We start from the raw sequence: 18,901 nt of genomic DNA on the forward strand, positions 1-18,901 counted from the left end.
TGAATTCAGTGAATTCAGACGAATGAGTCCCATCTGGTGCACGAACCACTCAGGGACAGACAAAAAAAAACTGAAAAGGCGCAGACAAAATGACCACTAGGTGGCACAAACAGTAAATAACTGCTCAGATCAGTTCACCGGTGTGCAGCAGTGGAGAGGTTGGAGAAATACATGCATTTAACTGAACTGAGATGAACTGATGATTTACTGGGGTATAAAATGTAAGCAGAGTTTTATTTCTTTTGCTATTTTAAATAGCAGGATCACCCAGCACTAGTTTTCAACTTGAAAAGCCTACATATTCTTTATTGCTAAGTTTAAGTTGAAGTTGAAGCCCCCCCCCCCCCCCCCCCCCCCCCAAAAAAAAAGAAAATTTAAAGACTAGCCGCAGCCGGCACATACACTCTAAAATTAGCTCCCTCTCGGAGACCCGAGATCCAGACTGTCCCTACTGTGTCCCTCTCAGTCCCACCTCTGTCACCTGAATAGGGCATGTTGCTGTCATCTCCTGGGAGGAGGGTTCAAGGAGACGAAGAGCCCTGGCAGCGCACTTGCCCCTCACACACCCCGCTGGCGGGGACGCAGACAGACGCCTGCTAACATCTGCATGCATCGCCCGCCTCCGGGCGTTCTGCTGTGATGGAGCCGGCACTGGTGGCGGCGGGTGGAGAGGGCGACGACGGCCGCTCCCTGCTGGCCAGGTTCGAGCGGGCGCTGCGCACTGTCGTTCGTGAGTTCCACGTGGACGTCGCCGCCTTCAAGAGGGCTGTGGAGCAGCGGCTTGAGGAAGCATGCAGGGACACAGAGCCCCTGGCCAGCACGGTCGCCAAGCTCCAGGAAGAGAACCAGCAGCTAAAGGAGAGGCTAGAGGCCCTTGCCCAACTGGTGGACGCCCTGCCGGGGATGCAGATCCAGTCGGGTTCCACGACAAATGTGGATATCCAGGCTCCTCAGACCAGCCAAACTCAAAATGCAACTAAGAAGCAGGGCAGTCAGTGCTGCAGTCCATGTGTTGCATCCCCTGGAGGGGAAGGTGAAATGGATGATCAGGCCAGTACATACTCAGGCCCTGGGTCTGTGTGTGCAGATTCAATATCTACCTCTTCCCGGAGCTCCACCACTGCATCTGTAGGCAGCACTGTTATAATGGATGCCAGTTATCAGGCCAGTGTAAGCTATTATTTATTCGTGCAGTTTATGCTTCAACAGGTTGATGTTTTAATGGTCAGTGAAGATTATCTGAAGTACAGAAATGCTCTGATGTGTGGAAACATTCAGGAAGAAGATCACAAACATTTCAAAATGTCAAAGAATGACAGCTATCTCTAAATATGAATAAGATCTAGTTTGCAATTTGGCAATGATTTGTCTGAAACTATAAGTGCACTTTAGTAGTTACAGAGATTTTCTGAAATCAATCACAGGGTTTCTGTATTATTGTAAACTTGCTTTTTTTTTAAATAGATAGATGGTTTACAATGTTCAGAAAGATCTCACATTGTCCTGTGCATGAAACCTCATGATTGGTAGGCCAAAGTCCTGTTTTCTGTGTGCACGGTGAGCAATTTCACAAACCAGCGTTCTCTGGCTTGCAAACACACTTGGACTCCACATATCTAGCATAAATCACAACATATAGCTCACACCAGGAGCCAGCCGTGTTCCTTCTTTGATTTATGATGGGGAGCTCTGTGGCTGTTCCTAACATTCTGTGTGAGCTCTGGGTGTGGCCTGATGGTGCATCCTTAGGCTGTCAGTGTCATTCACCACACCCAGAGCTTTGCCGTCCAGTCCTTCTACAAGCTCACGCCGATCTCTTAGCGGACTGCTTAGCCATGCAGGCATGACAGTGGCCTTCAATCACCTTTAACCCTCCTCCCTGTTGTGGGCCTACAGTGCAAAGACTTCACTTGAACGTGTGTTATAAACTTGAACACTTAGCTCAGTTTAGCTCTGTCAGGGGATACATTGGAGCTGCCTGGGTGTCTCTGTGCCTGTGAAAACAGCTGTGGTTTTCAACCGATGTTTCATGTGGTGTGACATGGTTCTCCCTTTTGGTCACAGATGTCATGTGATGATTAGTCTCACGCATCCCCCCCCCCCCCGCCTCTGACTAGTGTAAAAAGCTTTAATATTTTTAGTAAGGCTCATTGATGCATCCCCACACCCCCCATAAATTACTTCTATATGGTCTCTGAAGTCCATTATCCAATAACTGATTGTCTGCCTTGGTTTACATTACAATTTGTAGCCAATACTTTTATTCAAAGCAACTTACAAATGTGGCTGAGGATTATGGGTCTTGCTCAGGGGCCCAACCAGGGCAACTTGGCAGTGGTAGAGCTTGAACTGACAAAATTCTGATTAGTAGTTGAGTACCTTAAACAGTGAGCTACCATTTTCTGCCATAATCACCAAGATACCATTGTCAACATTAACTGCCAAACTACCACTGTCTATCTTAACCATTGAGCTACCATTGAGCCAGCCCCTTCTTGTCACATTATTAGAGTAATTGATGTTATTGTTATTGGTAATGTTGTTTAGACTGATACTGTATATGGGAGAAAGCAAGAAGGCGTTTTGGAATTTTTTGCAAAATTCTGACTGTTCCCATCTGGCTTTCCATTTGGGTAGCAATGTAATCCTTGGATCAGAGAGTAATGAGAATTAAGATTATTGTTACATGTTTTTGTGAATGCATATTGAAGTCACTCCTGCATTTACCCAAAAGCTTTTACCTTGAATCAGGTTGCAACATAACATTCATTTTTACCTGAAATTAAAGATTCCTTTTTGCACAAAAGGTTAACATGTCTACCCCGATAATAGTTAAAAAAAAAAAAAGATTTATTTTTGCACAAATGGTTAACATGTCTACCCCGACAATAGTTTAATGTTAAGTATATATTCCTGCATCGAAAATGCATGTTTACACACACAGCTGTAAACCCAATATCCAGGCTATCAAACAAGCCCGAGCAGTTACACTTGACTTACATGCATATGGATCATATCACCCAAAACTCAATCCACATTCAAAGTTTGTCCCATTTGTAGCAGGTACAGAGATGAGTTGAAATGAAACTCCAGTTTGTAATACAATTTAGAAGGGGTTTAGATGTTACGACTATCTTTAGACTTTAAGAACTTAAGAGGGGGAGTTCCATTGAGCTTGACACACTCTAAAATTTCCGTTTGAGTTGCTGTATCCTATCTCTCTTTCCCCATGACCAGCTGTTCCTACTGCAGAAACAAGCACACCGACACCCCCCCACACACACACACCGACACCCCCCCCACACACAGCCACCCCCACACACACACACACAGCCAACTCCCCACACACACACAGCCACCCCCCCACACACAGCCACCCCCCCTACACACACACACACAGCCACCCCCCCACACACACACACCGACACCCCCCCCACACACACACCGACACCCCCCCCACACACAGCCACCCCCACACACACACAGCCACCCCCCCCACACACAGCCACCCCCCTACACACACACACACAGCCACCCCCCCCACACACACACAGCCACCCCCCCACACACACACACAGCCACCCCCCCCACAGACACACACAGCCACCCCCCCCACAGACACACACAGCCACCCCACACACACACACACAGCCACCCCCCCCACACACACACAGCCACCCCCCCCCACACACAGCCACCCCCACACACACACACACAGCCACCCCCCCCACACACACAGGCACCCCCCCACACACACACAGCCACCCCCCCACACACACAGCCACCCCCCACACACACACACCGACACCCCCCCCACACACACACCGACACCCCCCCCACACACAGCCACCCCCACACACACACAGCCACCCCCCCCACACACAGCCACCCCCCTACACACACACACACAGCCACCCCCCCCACACACACACAGCCACCCCCCCCCACACACACACAGCCACCCCCCCCACAGACACACACAGCCACCCCCCCCACAGACACACACAGCCACCCCACACACACACACAGCCACCCCCCCCACACACACACAGCCACCCCCCCCCACACACAGCCACCCCCACACACACACACACAGCCACCCCCCCCACACACACAGGCACCCCCCCACACACACACAGCCACCCCCCCACACACACAGCCACCCCCCACACACACACAGCCACCCCCCCACATACACACACAGCCACCCCCCACACACACACACAGCCACCCCCCCACACACACACCGACACCCCCCCACACACACAGCCACCCCCCCACACACACAGCCACCCCACACACATACACAGCCACCCCCCCCCACACACACACAGCCACCCCCCCCCACACACACACAACCATCCCCCCCCAAAAAAACAAACCAACCTGTTTTAGTGTTTTAGTGGGTGGGTTTTTTTTCAATAATTTGAGTGTTACTGCAGTTAAATAATCATTTGTTTTGAGTCTATAAATATCACAAATATAAAATGACATGCTATTCATACAAAGGCACATGTACATATCCTTATACTCATATTTGTACTCTGCTGAAAAGTAGTGAATGTTCCTGCTGTACAGTGAATTGTACAGTGTACAGTACAGTGAAGTGTATATTTTACTGAAATATACATGGTCAGAAATAGACCTGCTCAAGGCACATAGATATTATTTGAAAAACAACACAGTTGCTTCTTGAGCTCTCCCAAGGGGATTCCAGTGTTTAAAGCTGATAGATGCACTCATTAGACTAGTGGGTGTTCATAGGCTGGAAAAGGTATAAGAATGCTGCTTATGCAAAGTAGACAAAATCTATTGAGCAAGTAGTCTCAACTATAATTTTATTGCAAAAAAGGCAACAAATAAAAATGAACAACAAATAACAATTATCTAATGAAATTATGCAGAGGTCACAGAAAATTAAACATGCTCAGTATTGCTCATGTTAGGTAAACATCACAATAATTAAATAAAATAGCCAAATTATCTCCCGCTGTACTAAAATAACCCTGCAGTTCTGTTTCCCTCCACCAGGGGCATATGTGTTCTTTTCAAGACATCGAAAGAGTTCCTTGTATGGAACTTTAGCCCCCAGTTTAGCCCGCCGGGTTATTTGTACTTAGCTAACAACCATGCATGCTTTTTTCTCAAATGTGCATACTTACTTTCAGATTAACTCTGATCTCTGTCTGATATATTCACACCACTGCGTACCAGAAACACAAGACCACATCTTCTTCAGAATTAGTCAATTTTCCTACTTATCTCCCCGAGGATAATTTGGAAACGAGGGCGAGAACTCCCCCTGCAGATTGGCTCACGCCTTCAGTCTCTTTATTTAGCAGACACATGGCTATACATAAAAGGCACAATGCTGATTACAAAACGGGTTGCAAAATGTACACTTGGATTCTTTGGCACTGGCTACAGTTTACATGCAAATTAGCTATTTGTCTACTGTCCTTCTGTGACCAGTTACTGTTTGTAACCAAACTGAATTTATAAATTCACAACATTGTCTCTTTTTCTTCTCTTTTTTCTGTCTCTTCCTTCAGCTGATGAGCAGAGAGGGTGAGGAGGAGGCTGGGGATGAGGGAGAGGAGGAGGACCCCTTAAATTCAGCTGGGCTGGAGAATGAATGTGAAAAAGTGTCAGGTAACAGCACACATTTTGTGTTAGCACATCAGCTTGACTCAGTAAAGAAAGCTCAAAGCTACTGTAGCTGATGTAACAGTTCTTCTTAACGTATGCCAGACTTAGCCACGGTAGGACTCAACACAACCCTTTTAAACCCAAGTCCTTACTTTGAACCTTCCTTTAAAGCATTTTCCTCCAAAGACATGCTTAGCCTTTAGAATACCCTTCTATTTGCCGAATGCTCGTGCAAAACAATTGACAGGCAAGGAGGTTTATTGATTGTTTTAAACCACTGAAACAGACTGATTAAAATTTTAGTTGCTGCATACAAAGTCAAGGATCTTACTATAGTTTCTTTTCTCAGAGTAACTAATTTTGTTGACAGCTGCTTTATCAGGATGTAAAGTTTATCTGAAGTGTAAAAAAAAATCACAGAAGCTTTCAAATTGCTTTTTAATTTTTGTTAACTAACCATGGTACATCTTTTATCCAATCAAATTTGTGTGAAGAATCTGAAGAAACCGTGTCCCTGGTCACTATCCAGGATGTAGATTCTTTAATCATGACATCCTCTCAACCACCTCTTAACACAGAGCCTAGACCACAGTCACCTCTAGGAATTGGTGGGTGAAATTTTCTTTCACATCAGTTTTCATTTAATTCTCTCCTACTCACTCACTCACTCTCTCTCTCTCTCTCTCTCTCCCCGTTTTACTCTCTCTGTTGTAACATTCAAATGGTGGCAATTTTATTTTATGTTTCTTTACTTCTAAGAATGTTCTGGATATTCTGGATACTCCTCGGTATCGCAGGAAGTGATGTCATCAGTAGCTAACCAACATGTACCCACGGGCCAAAGACGGTGCCTTATAACTGCCATGAGCAGAGCAAGAGACTTGGCTATTTCTAAGAGATCCACACCACAGAAAGGTATAGGTGACATATATTCCCAGAGTGCTACAACCAACTTTAATGAAGTCCAGTCTTCCATGATGCAACAGAGTCCCCTGTTTGAACAATCACCTGCAGACATCTCCATGGGCAACCCAGACACAGATCCTCTCCTGAAAACAGGTGAATTATCTACAAATTCCTACATTATATATCCTACATTATATATATCCTAATAGTTCTGATATAGTGGCTAATTCATAAACATGACATGATAGAAATAAAGCTCTATAGAACCTCTAATTGTGATGGTTCCCTTTTACCATCAGAGACCGAGGAAATGGCATTATCAAGCAACAATGAATCTATGCCCGCAGTGGCGCCACCCCAGACAACCGAAGACGTTAAGGGAAGACCATTAAACTGCATACCTCTGAAGACCTGCAGAACACAAACCAACCTCAGCTCTGGTCTTAACAAAACCATAGCTCTACCAGTTCAGTGTACCCATGCAACTGGTGGTATGTCCACATCAGAGCTAATTGAAGTGAAATTGTATACCATAAAACTATATTTCTCAATACTGTATACTTTTTTCTTACATTTTTCTTCTTCTTTGTTCCCACAGTAAACACTCTTTTGTTTATTGCTCAGTCTGATCATTAATTTTTTTATTCTATCATTCAAAATCCTGCTTTTGACATTTGAACCCAAACAGAATACTCCTCAGAACAAGAAGGAAGGTCTAAGATCTCTAGTCATCAGACACCAAATGCAACCATGGCAACATCCCTGCAACCCATCAGTGACTTGACTGTTCTCAAAAATTCAAGACATCTAAGAACAACAAACAAGCTAAACTATATGACTAACACAATGCAACAACTACAGCTTTGGCAATCAGTAATTAGAGATGAATCTTCCTTTAGGAATGGTGGGTGGAACATCTATTGTATACAGCTAATCTTTCAATAGTTTTTTTTCAATAATTGTTTTTCACTATATATATATATATATATATATATATATATATATATATATATATATATATATATATATATATATATACACTATATATACTATATATATATATACACTATATATATATACACTATATATATATATATATATATATATATATATATATGTGTGTGTGTGTGTGTGTGTGTGTGTGTGTGTGTGTGTGTGTGTGTGTGTGTGTGTGTGTGTGTGTGTGTGTGCGTGCGTGCGTGTGTGTGAGAGATTATATATTTATAATCACATCTTTCCTTCTTACCTCAAATCAGAAAATACTTTGGAGTCACAGAAAGAGAAGTCTTTAACCAGTTGTCTAGAAACTGGCCTGGTCCCCACAGCAACACCACAGCTACCTGTCAATACTGAAACTATTTTAATGAGTCCTAAACTTCTGCAATCAACCAATCAAAGTGCTGCTCAATTCATCACCATAAAGGAGCCAAGACCATTCAGCAAGTCAACTTCAGATGTGGCTACATCTGCAAACAATAATTTGACCTCTTTATCTATGACAACACCTATCGATCCCACAACAAAATTATCAGAATCCTCCTTTAGAACTGGTGAGCTTTTTCTTTTTCTTTTCTCTTACTTTGTAAAATTGTGGATATCGCATGTCTCCCTCAGTGTTTATTAGATTTTGCCACTTTTTTGTTTCTCTGTTCCTATCAGAGTGCTTATTGCCATCACATGTAGTCAGGTCAATGGCCAACATCCAGTTTGACTCGGATGTCATGACAACTCCACAGCAACATGCCCGCACTATGACCATACCCGTGAGCCCCAAGTCTCTGCGATCAACCAACCAAAGCCCCACTCCATTCACACCTGCTGTGACTGCATCACCATTTAAAGCTTCACCTGTTGCTAGGAGGCGGCCAACAACTTTCAGCCTATCAGCTCCTGAGTATACTACATCTTTAACCAGCCAGCATGTGACTCCATTTTCCTTGGCATTGCAGTCATCTGACCATTTCACAAAAGGTTTGGAATCCTCCATTAGATATGGTGATTAAATAAAAATAATATTCCTTCTTTTTTATTTGTGGCTCGTGAAATTAAAATATTTTCTGTTATTTTTGTTAGATTTTTCTAAAGCACCCAGATCAACAGCTCAACATGCAGAACCTGTAGGCAGTATGACTGTTCCCATGAGCCCAAAACCTCTAAGATCAACCAACCAAAGCCATGCTCCATTAAAATCAACATATATGCCAACACCAGATATCAAATCTAACCACACAACTGGTCATTCATGTAATGGAGTTTTATCTTCTTTTAAGCCATTACTGAATCCAGCTACAGATTTACTCCAGGCTTTGCTGAAATATGGCGTCTTTTTCTCTTTAGACCAACTAGTGAATAACCCTGGTTCAGAAAACTTGACATCATCTGCTAACGGACCTTTTGAAGCACAAGAGTCTGTGGCAGAATCTCAACTTCCTGTCTCACCTGCAAGCAGACTTGCATCAGATTTAAATATTCACATGGACCTAAACACTCAGACTACGCCAACAAGCTTTAACTCAGCTCAGGCTCCTTCCACCAACCTAAACCCCATGCCCTCCCGTACTTCCAACCTCAACCCTGTCCAAACTGGCACCACTGATTGTAAACCTGTTGAATCCCCCACTCCCGCAAAGAAAGCACAGTTTGGCCAGTTAGCTACACCTTCACTTACATCTGTCATTACTAATTCTGGTGCGTTGACATGAATGATTGAATTTGCCAGATTTTAAATATTCTAGTAATGACTATTAAATCTGTAATTGTATAATATACAATATAGATCAGAATAGATCAGCATTGTTTTTCCTGTATTTTGTCCCACCAGACCACTCTTCACATCCAGATAAAATATCATCTCTCAGTAATGTATATCAAGAGTCTGGTGCCATGGCTATTCCTCAGTCTCCTGTTTCCTCCATGACAAGAATAAGCCCTCATGTTCCCAGAAGACGAATCAAGGGTGCCAGTCTCAACCATGTCCAGGCTCATGCTCAGTCTAACAAAACCTCACCGTTCGACCACAGCCCAGCCACAGTGCCACGTAAGGTCAAGTTTAGATTTCTATTTTGGCATTTAGCTGACATTTTTATCCAAAGTGTCTTACAATTCTGACTGAACACAGCTTGAGCAACGGAGGGTTAAGGGCCTTGCTCAGGGGCCCAACAGCAGCAACCTGGCTGTGGTGGGATTTGAACTGGCAACCTTCTGATTACTACTCAAAAGGTTGCCAGTGCAAATCTGTTGTTTTCTCTTTAACACCTGCTTTTCAGGTTGTCCCTTGTGCTTTTATTGAACAATTAACTGAAATAGTTGCTTTCTTGCCCAATCAGATTCCTCTTCAGAACAGCAGGGTGTGAAGTCAGCCATGGACAGTTACCCTGCTATTTCTCGTACTTTGTCACAGCCTCAGTTGTCAGTTGGTTTAATAAATGAACGTGCAGGATCACCATCTGGAAGTGGTAAATCAGATGCATGTCTCTTACTTCAGGTGGAACTATTATACTAAACAAGTTATTGTTTCTTTTGAGACTTTCTATTCTTTGTTCTGTATTATGTCTTTTTCTTTCCAATAGCACTGCTTGCAATTTTTCATCATGATTTTCTTTATTTATTATTCATTGTTCTTTCAGAATACTCTGCCTACTCGTCAGTATATTCATCTGTGTCTCAGGAAGTGAGGTCATCTGTAAACAGTCAGCATGCGACCTTCACCAAGCCTGCTGTGTCTTCTATAGCTTCCATGAGCCCTAGAACTCAGCGGAGACCAGTCAATCACGAACCAGAGCTGTCGTCTGCATCATCACAACTAGGTACTGCTCTTTCCAAATGTGGGAACAGTGAAATGGTGTAATGTACATCACTGGGACATCATCAACATGTTAAATGATTGATAAGAAACCATGAGATGGTTCTTTAGAAGCAAAACCCAAATGTTATATTCTTCCTATCAGATATCTCTCCAGGCTCACAGGAAGTGAGGTCACTGGGGATGTCTCGTGTTTTTTCCCAACCTCAGCTCTCAATAAGTTCTCTGACTAGAAGATCAGAATCACTTTCTGAAAGTGGTACGTTCTGGATTTTCTCTGTCTTTCTGTCTCCCTCCCTCTTTCTGCCTCCTTCACTTTCTCTCTCTCCCTCTCTCTCACACTCTCTCTCTTCTCTTGCTGTCAGAAATTCCATGCATAATAGCACAAATAAAACTACATTTTCCATTAGTCAAAACTGCCATTTATCTTTGTTTTTCCTCTTATGGCTAGAATATTCTGGATATTCCTCAGTTTATTCTTCAGCATCACAGAAAGTGAGGTCAGTTGTAGATGGCCAATGCAACCATGCATCCGTAACCACAGCAACAGCCCAACCTCCAGTGAATTCTATGATTCGCATGAGCCCCGAGCCCTTCAGAAGATCAGCCAATCCCAGCTGTGCTCTCTCTAACCCCTCCCCACCATTAAAGTCCAAGGCATTTGGCCCGTCAGTACCGAGGACTAACAGTTGTCCACCAATTGCTAAACCTTCTACTACTTCCGGTAATTAACACAAGCAATTATTTGTCTACATCTTTTATTTCCCCCTTTTCTTAATTTTCATTATTTTGTATGTATGTTGGTATTCACCAAACCTCCCAAAGCACTAAAATACAGAAATGCTTCCTAAACACTTACATTTACATTTACATTTATGGAATTTAGCAGAATTACTTAAGCACTTACTATTAAAGAATTGCTATTAAGAAAGAAATTTATTTAAGCTTATGTTTAGATTTCAGATTAAGTTGATCTAGCATTATTGTTTATCTTTCAAATCATATGCCATAAAGGGAACAAATTCTAGCAAAGTAGGCCTAGTTTTTCTTTTTAGAGAATTAAATGATTGAGCAAACCTTTAAAAGAAGGGAAGTGGGTATTATTATTCATGTTATCAAAGCAATGCACCAGTATTAGTATTTCCTTTAGCTGACTTTATTGATGTCCAACCAACCCAACCCAACCTGCCCAACTGTCTCTACTGGTATTACCCACAAATCCCTGTTTAATGATCTGAAAACTAGTTTGTCTAAGCAATTTACTTTTAGTGGGTAAAGTCACTTAAACATCATTTTTAAGATTTTATATGAGATTCTTGTTCTTATTATGTCATCCAATCAGGGAACTCTGTAATGCCACAGGAAATGACGTCATCATTCAGTGGCAAATACACATCCATGTCAGGACAAGCACTGTGCAACAAAAACATCACCCAAGACAACCAAATCCCAAAAAGCCCCAAGTCCATCAGCAGACCAACCAACCTTACACAAACACACATTAACTCTGCACCACATTTTAACCTTTTGCTGTTCAGCCAATCAGCATCAGGTACCACAGCTCCTAAAATAACTACAGATTCTCCCAGCAGACCAGGTGAGTTAAACATAGTCCCATTACCTAATCATTAAACAGCCCTAAATCCCTTTTCTTCTGCTGTTATTGCATGGGTTTGTTTATTTGTTTACTCTAGTATCTGCAGTAAAGCCATGGACCTCTAGCCAGAAGATAGATACAGTTTTATGTAACCCTGAAGGTAATGTGTTCTTCTGGCAAAGTTTCACACTGCCCATTCATGCTATACCTGAGTGTCTTGAAATACATTTTACCATGGTATTGATGGTAAATATTGCAGTATCCCATTTCTTTTTTCTCCTCAGACAAGAGTTCAGCCATGTTTTCCAAGCCAACTCCCTTCTCTGATTCAAAACCTGTCAGGGAAAAGTAAGAAGTACAGCATGACAATGTGTTTTTACTAAATGTTATTTTTAAAGCAGAAGCATAGATTTTCCACAGGAAGAGATTAAAGAAATTCTGATGTAAGGAAACCATTTCCGTTTATGTGATTCCAATTTGATCTGCAGTTTAATCAAGAAGTCTGACAGCGTGGCCGTTGGGAGGAGTTTGGTGAGGTCACAAACTTTGCCGCGGAATGTGGGCTTCGAGAGCAAGCAGGCTTTGTTTGAACAAATGAATTCTGAGCATGCCAGGTTCCTCGATCTGATGATTATTATTTTAACTATTTTTAGATATTTATTGCAATGCACACACTGCATTCCAAACTGTGTCTGAAAATGGCCTTTGTCTCCTCAGTACTAAGACCGCAGAATCAAAGCCTAAGCTAAGGAGGTCTCAGAGCTTCGGCGTCAGCAGTGCCAGCAGCATCAAGCAGCTTCTGTTGGAGTGGTGCTGTTCCAAAACCATCGGCTACCAGGTCGGTCAAGGGACACGGTCGGTTACATACGCTTACGTGGGTGAGCAGATCAAAAAAATCAAAAACCTAAATTGATTTCTATAGCACTTTTTACAACAGTTGTCACAGAGAAGCTTTACAAATGTCCAAGTCCAAGCCCCCAGTGAGCAAACCAAGGGTGACAGTGGCAAGGAAAAGCTCCCTAGATCCCATCCTCCTCGGGCCGTGTGCATGCGTGCAGGGCTGCTATCCCTTTCCCATTAAGTGCTCAGTACAGCAAAAACCTTGAGACCTAACACCGCTTTCTGACTCTGTCTCTCTCTCTCTGTCTCTCCCGCATGGTCTTTCCCTCAGCACATAGATATCCATAACTTTTCCTCCAGTTGGACTGATGGAATGGCCTTCTGTGCTCTAGTCCACTCCTTCTTCCCCACCGAGTTTGATTACAACGAGCTGAACCCAGCTCATCACAAACACAACCTTGATTTGGCCTTCACCACTGCAGAGTAAGTGTGTATGTGTGCGTGTGTGTTTGTGTGTGTGTGTTTGTATGGATGGATGTTTGTGTGTGTGTTGGGGGTGGGGTGTGGTGTGGTTATGTGGGCGTGAGTGCATGGGTGTGAACAAATATTTGTGAATATGAACATGTATTATTATTATGACTGTTGCATTATTATTATTTAAATGCAAATGTAAGTTTGTCGCTATGAGTGTCTACATTACACAGGGTTGCTTTGAGCGCCTGACCTTAACAACTCTTCTCACTCCCTCTCAGAGAGAAGGCAGACTGCATTCGCTTGATCGAGGTGGATGACATGATGGCCATGGGGAAGAACCCTGACCCCATGTGTGTGTTTACATATGTGCAATCCCTGTACAACCACCTCAGGAGATTTGAGTGACGTCTCTCACCAGTCAGCAACTCTGTAGCTGGCCTGTTTTAGGTTTTTTTTTTATCTTGCTTCTTATTTCTGCTATTGTGAAACATTGCTTGCTCAATTTAACACCAAACTAGCTTTAGGCTAATATCTGCTACTGAATCATGATTATAGTTGTTATAAGTAGTGCTGTAGCACAGCCCTGAGCCTCGTATCCTCTTGTAGTATGAATTTTATAGATATGTTATGATGTATTAATGCATGCAGTAACAGCTGAAACATAATGGCAGTAGATAGGAGACATGATGAAAGTTTTTTAGAGAAATTGATGACTGCTATGCTGTGATTTCTGTCATAATTCTGCTCCAAGCTGGTTGCATGAATTTTCACGCAAATTCCCCATTCTGGTAGACTGCCCGTCTCTGTGTTGGCATATTTGAGGAGATATCTACTGTAGCTGTGATGCGTTGTGCACAGCCCCTGGCATGTAGTTAACCATTGTCATAAGCTGCTGCTTTGAAGTGCTACATGGCCACGGCGCTTTTATCATGTGGGGCGCATCATGTAGAATGAGAGAGCGTGCCAGGAACTGAGAGTGCCAGTTGAGAAGCTAGAGGCTTTTTTTAAGGGTGCTTTCGATGGTTTTTTTATAGTTACTTCCCCTGGGCCTTCCCTTCGGAGTCACTTCATACTACAGCGTGCAGTAGAGTGAGATCATGAGAAAGACTACTGGAAAGGCCATAAAAGGGTCAGAGTGTGATTTTAAGGTAAAAATAAAGGGTTTGTGTATTCGAGAAAGGTTTGCTGCATTGTGGTGAAGGAAGGAGGTTATCAGTGACTACAGTGGTTTTTTGAAGAAAGCCATTCACTGAGGTAGGACTTGTGTTAAGTGCTGCACCGAAGGACATTACAGCGAATTCCTTTTGTCTAAGCTGTTGAGGAGAGCCTGGGACAGATTGGGTGATTGCTGGGTATCATAACTTTGAGAGTATTTGTGTGGTTTGATTATGAGTCAGAAAGAGGAGATATTAGGCCACTGAATGTGGTTTTACTGCAAATAAAGGTGTACAGCAAAATCAAAAACTGACACAAAGAGTGACGTAGCAGTTATTTCTGACAAACAAGAATTAACTGTTTTCTTTCCCCAATGTTCCCAATCAGTCAATCAATAAATGATTGTTCTGAAAAGCTGATTCTTTTGTATATGTTTACTACAGATGATAAAATATGCTAGTTATCATATTTCATACTTATAAGTATACATTTATATACATTTAACGTATTTGTGTGAATTCACTATACTGTTCTATACTGGTATAGAACTATACTGGTAAATGTATTTTTTTCTTTTTCTTTTTTTTGCTGAGGGAAAAGTTGAACTTTATCTGATGTGTTTTGTGTTTTTCACACCCTCTTGGTCAGACCGCTCTGTGATTGTCGCTAATGACACCATTAATGGGCCGTTGATATTAAAAGCTGTGCAATCCGCTATTTTGAAGTTCTGTGTATTCCAGGCGCAGGTAGCCTACTCAGGGTTAATTATGGTAATGAATGAGACAAGGAGTTGAAAGAAAACTAAAAAGAAAGGTTGCGTTTAACACGTTACATATATTTTATGCCTTCACAAACAAATACAAATGACATCAAACGGGGTTTCGATAAAACAATTAAACATCTGACTTAAATTCAGGGAAATATCCTCCACATTCTGTCTGAAATTATACGCAATGCGCTTGTAGCAGACCTCAGGTTGACAGCAACAGGGGTTCATGAGGGTAAAGTTCTGGACCACATAGATTAGTAAAGTAATCAAATAATCTTTGATTCAGATTACTGTCCATTCGGGCTCACCGTTGTCCACCGTTTTTAATCCGCCCAAGTAATATCATTCTTCAGACAATCATTTAACCTTTGATATATCCACAGAAGAAGATCGGATTTACCGAGGATTTACCAAGCTACTTATAACATGCACGTGTTTACGTTTTGCATGTTTACATGCTTACTACATGTTTACATGCTTACTACGTGCTTACATGTTTACATGCTTACTACGTGCCTACATGTTTACACGCTTAGTACATGCTTACATGTTTACATGCTTACATGTTTACAGTTTGTCTTACTACGAGAACCCTCGATTGATTGTAGCATAGAGATTAAACACCACCTTCAGTATTTTACTGTTAATTAAGCAAGGATTTTGGTTATAAAGTGAATGATTTGTGCAAAGTCTTATTTTCATAGTTAAGGCCTGTAATGTCACAGCGGATAAAGTGCATCACTGAAGAAGGCTGAAGACAGACAAAAAGATGAAATACCATGAGCCTTTGATATTCGAAGGGCGCACGGGTGCAAAGCGTGGTGTTTTGCGTGATAAAAGACCAACGATGACATAATTACTCTAGGATATCCATCAGACAACATCCGTAGCCTATCTGTGCTTTCCTGTTCAAGAGGTACTACCCATTGGAGACGGTTAAAAAGCTGTCAGACGCACTGGTGAAGGGTCATTCGACGGGAGTTGGGGAGGGGGGCGCGGATCAAAGGCGCGAACACCAGTCTGAATGGCTGTTAGGTCAGACAAAGTCGTGCTCCACGGGCAGACACAAGGTACTGGTGACACATACGCCAACACCTTATTGAAAGGTGGGGACGCTGGGGTGTGAAAGGTTAGAGTATAAAGCAGGTAGATCTTGGAAAGTTGGGCTACATTTCAGTGCTGGGCGCAGACGATAAGGGAACCTCTGCGGCGCTGTTTGGGTGGACACGCGAGTAAACCATAAGGTCTTCAGGTCAGGAATTATGGCTTTGTTTGTGGACCAGGCGTTTGATTATGTACATAAAATGAATGAAGATGGAGAGACTGAAATTATCTTCAACAAAAACGAGGTCCGGTTTACAGGTGAGCACAAGGCAAATACTACGTTTCTTACAGATAATGCATTATTTGTGTTATGCACATTTGTATCATGCATATTTGAAGGACTTTTAGTCTTGTTAATAGTAATAAGTTTTAGTTGAAGCACGACGAAAGAAAGACTGCCAATCCTTGATTATTTATAACAGATGATTTTGGGGATGTTTCGCCCTTCTATAACAGCTTCATAAAACTTGCCAGACTAGTCGAAAAACAGTCTGAAATTCACCTATTTTATCTCATCAGATTCTACAAACGAGCACTCAGTATCCTCTCCGGAGCCAGACAGGACAGGGCAGCCCGAAGGACAAAGAAAACGAAAAAGAACTATTTTTACCCGTGCGCAATTATCTGAGTTGGAGCGCGCTTTCGTGGTAACCCCATACCCAGATATCGCTCTGCGCGAGAGACTTGCCGCCCTCACTTTGCTTCCCGAGAGCAAAATTCAGGTAACCTAGACATATTGAAATTTTCTTTAAATGTTTTTTCCCCCAAATTTCTAAGTCATATACTGTATATATAATATATATGTTAATTTCTGTGATATTTATTATAATCATTACGGACATTGTGTACTTACTTAAACTCAGACCTGTTTAGTTTGTGTAATAATTTATTTAACTAGTCTTCTCCATGGACAGGTGTGGTTTCAGAACAGACGTGCTCGGAGCATCAAAAGTGGCAGACTAACCAGACCAGTGAAGAGAAGTCCAGCTAGAGCAATCAATTCCAGTTGTAACCTAGCAACCAGCTTCTCTCATCCTGGCAGCAGTTTTCCAACTTCTGCTGTTCCAGAACCAAGTAGCAGACCAGAAAGGTACCAGGCATCCAACAGGAACAACCACCACCAGCAACAGCCATGTAGTCTTAACTGGGCCAGACAAGGCCTATGCCCCTGGTCTCAGAATCTGCCCCATCCTACACCGACTGCAGCACCCGTCTCTCCTGACCTCCCTGGAGTGCTCCCCTGGGGCACCAGACCAGCGAATCCACCCAGCGCTCCCTCCATGTCCACAGCTCAGATAGGGAGGCCAGTCCACTCTTCACCCCAGCACCAGTGGAGTGAGTTCATGCAGACTGGCGCCAGTACAGCTCCATATGGGGGGTTTTCGGGGCATGCAGGTAAAGCACAATGTAATGCTAATCCAAACAGGAATTCCTCTGAGTCCATGCACCAGGTGATCCCTTCGCCTGCTGCACAAAGCTACTTGGAGGGGCCCCTGCACAAACATGAACAGTCTGTTGGATCCTTTCCCCAGACCCCCCTAGGAGACATCTCTGACCTCATATACAGTGCTGCTGTAGTTGCCAATTTGGCAGACTTCTGACGTCATATGAACTGAGAAGCTTCCAATCAACCTCTATTGCTCAAAATCACGAATTTTCTTAAGATCTGTATATATGCTTATTTTTTTATGATGATTTTTTTTAAGGTGACATGGGCAGTGCCCAGTTTCAGGTTCAAGTGTCAAAGTTCTGTGTTAGCTTGATATCATTCCATTTGTGTTTAATCTTTATATTTAATCTGAATTCGCTGTATTTGGAAGCAAGTTTACTAATACTGAAATACTGAGGTATTTGTTTTCTTAGTTAAGTGTAGTGCAATCTGACGACATTCATAAAGACTAATCTGAGATGTTGCAGTGTGTTTTGATGAATTCTTTATAAATGGCCTAAATTTGTATTTTAAATATTTGTCATTTTATATTTATGTCAAAATATTATGTAAGTTTCTACCTACATACCTTATTTTATTGTTTCTGGAAAATAAAAATTTACAAGACAACAACCTGTATTGTGCATTTATTAAAAACGCACATCCTGTCTCACTGTATTTTCTGTGATTTCTTCTCACACTTAGGCCTTCTGTTTTTTCCCCCTCAAAACTTTCTGTTTTTCAGAAAACCTTGTGTATGTATTCTTATTATTCCTGTATTTGCATATTGCTTTCTTTGAATTAATTACTTTGTCTAAATGAATTGCTTCCTTTGAATAGACAGTCCCAATTTTTTGTTCCAAATTCCATTTCATGCTTTCATAACATTTCTGAACATGTTCAAAGCTTGATGCAACCAGATATATGCTAAACATGTTGAAATATATAAAAGAAAATTAAATATAAAAGGGAACAATATAATTCAGAATATTCTTGATGATATAATTAATACCATTGCTTAATGCAATGTATACTATACCCATCAAAATGTACTTGTTTGTTAGGATTTTATCATAACTTTTAAAAAAGACCATTATAAAGGTCACACTATATTTGATTTTATGTTTATAAAGGCCTTGCCAAGCCTTCAGAAAGCTTTAGTGTTGTTTAGTTTGT

General features: G+C 42.2%; 2 protein-coding genes across 7 annotated transcripts; both read left to right on the forward strand.

Moving 5' to 3' along the window:
- The first annotated feature begins 514 nt into the window (after positions 1-514).
- LOC113582131 (uncharacterized) lies at positions 515-14,842 on the forward strand. 6 transcript variants are annotated; one of them, XM_081719510.1, is made up of 23 exons: positions 518-1,170; positions 5,553-5,652; positions 6,144-6,257; positions 6,409-6,564; positions 6,664-6,708; positions 6,855-7,046; positions 7,244-7,459; positions 7,812-8,105; positions 8,215-8,526; positions 8,629-8,799; positions 8,893-9,243; positions 9,377-9,592; positions 9,882-10,010; positions 10,182-10,361; positions 10,503-10,616; positions 10,809-11,081; positions 11,700-11,954; positions 12,052-12,114; positions 12,239-12,302; positions 12,443-12,568; positions 12,672-12,792; positions 13,126-13,277; positions 13,547-14,842. In XM_081719510.1, the coding sequence occupies exons 1-23, from the start codon at positions 640-642 to the stop codon at positions 13,671-13,673; spliced, it is 4,302 nt and encodes a 1,433-aa protein (XP_081575636.1). In that variant the 5' UTR covers positions 518-639; the 3' UTR covers positions 13,674-14,842. The 6 variants fall into 6 exon arrangements, with proteins under 6 accessions (XP_081575637.1, XP_081575639.1, XP_081575638.1 ...); XM_035527499.2 differs by having other exon boundaries at positions 519-1,170; positions 6,409-6,708; XM_081719511.1 differs by lacking the exon at positions 13,547-14,842 and having other exon boundaries at positions 515-1,170; positions 6,409-6,708; positions 12,672-12,832; positions 13,126-13,271.
- A 147-nt stretch (positions 14,843-14,989) lies between these two features.
- Positions 14,990-18,345, forward strand: sebox (SEBOX homeobox). The gene is made up of 3 exons (XM_027017752.3): positions 14,990-16,554; positions 16,816-17,018; positions 17,211-18,345. The coding sequence occupies exons 1-3, from the start codon at positions 16,455-16,457 to the stop codon at positions 17,895-17,897; spliced, it is 990 nt and encodes a 329-aa protein (XP_026873553.2). The 5' UTR covers positions 14,990-16,454; the 3' UTR covers positions 17,898-18,345.
- Positions 18,346-18,901: the final 556 nt, after the last annotated feature.

Source organism: Electrophorus electricus, chromosome 8 (assembly GCF_041902795.1).
Source record: "Electrophorus electricus isolate QZ-2024a chromosome 8, ASM4190279v1, whole genome shotgun sequence".
NCBI lineage: Eukaryota > Metazoa > Chordata > Actinopteri > Gymnotiformes > Gymnotidae > Electrophorus > Electrophorus electricus.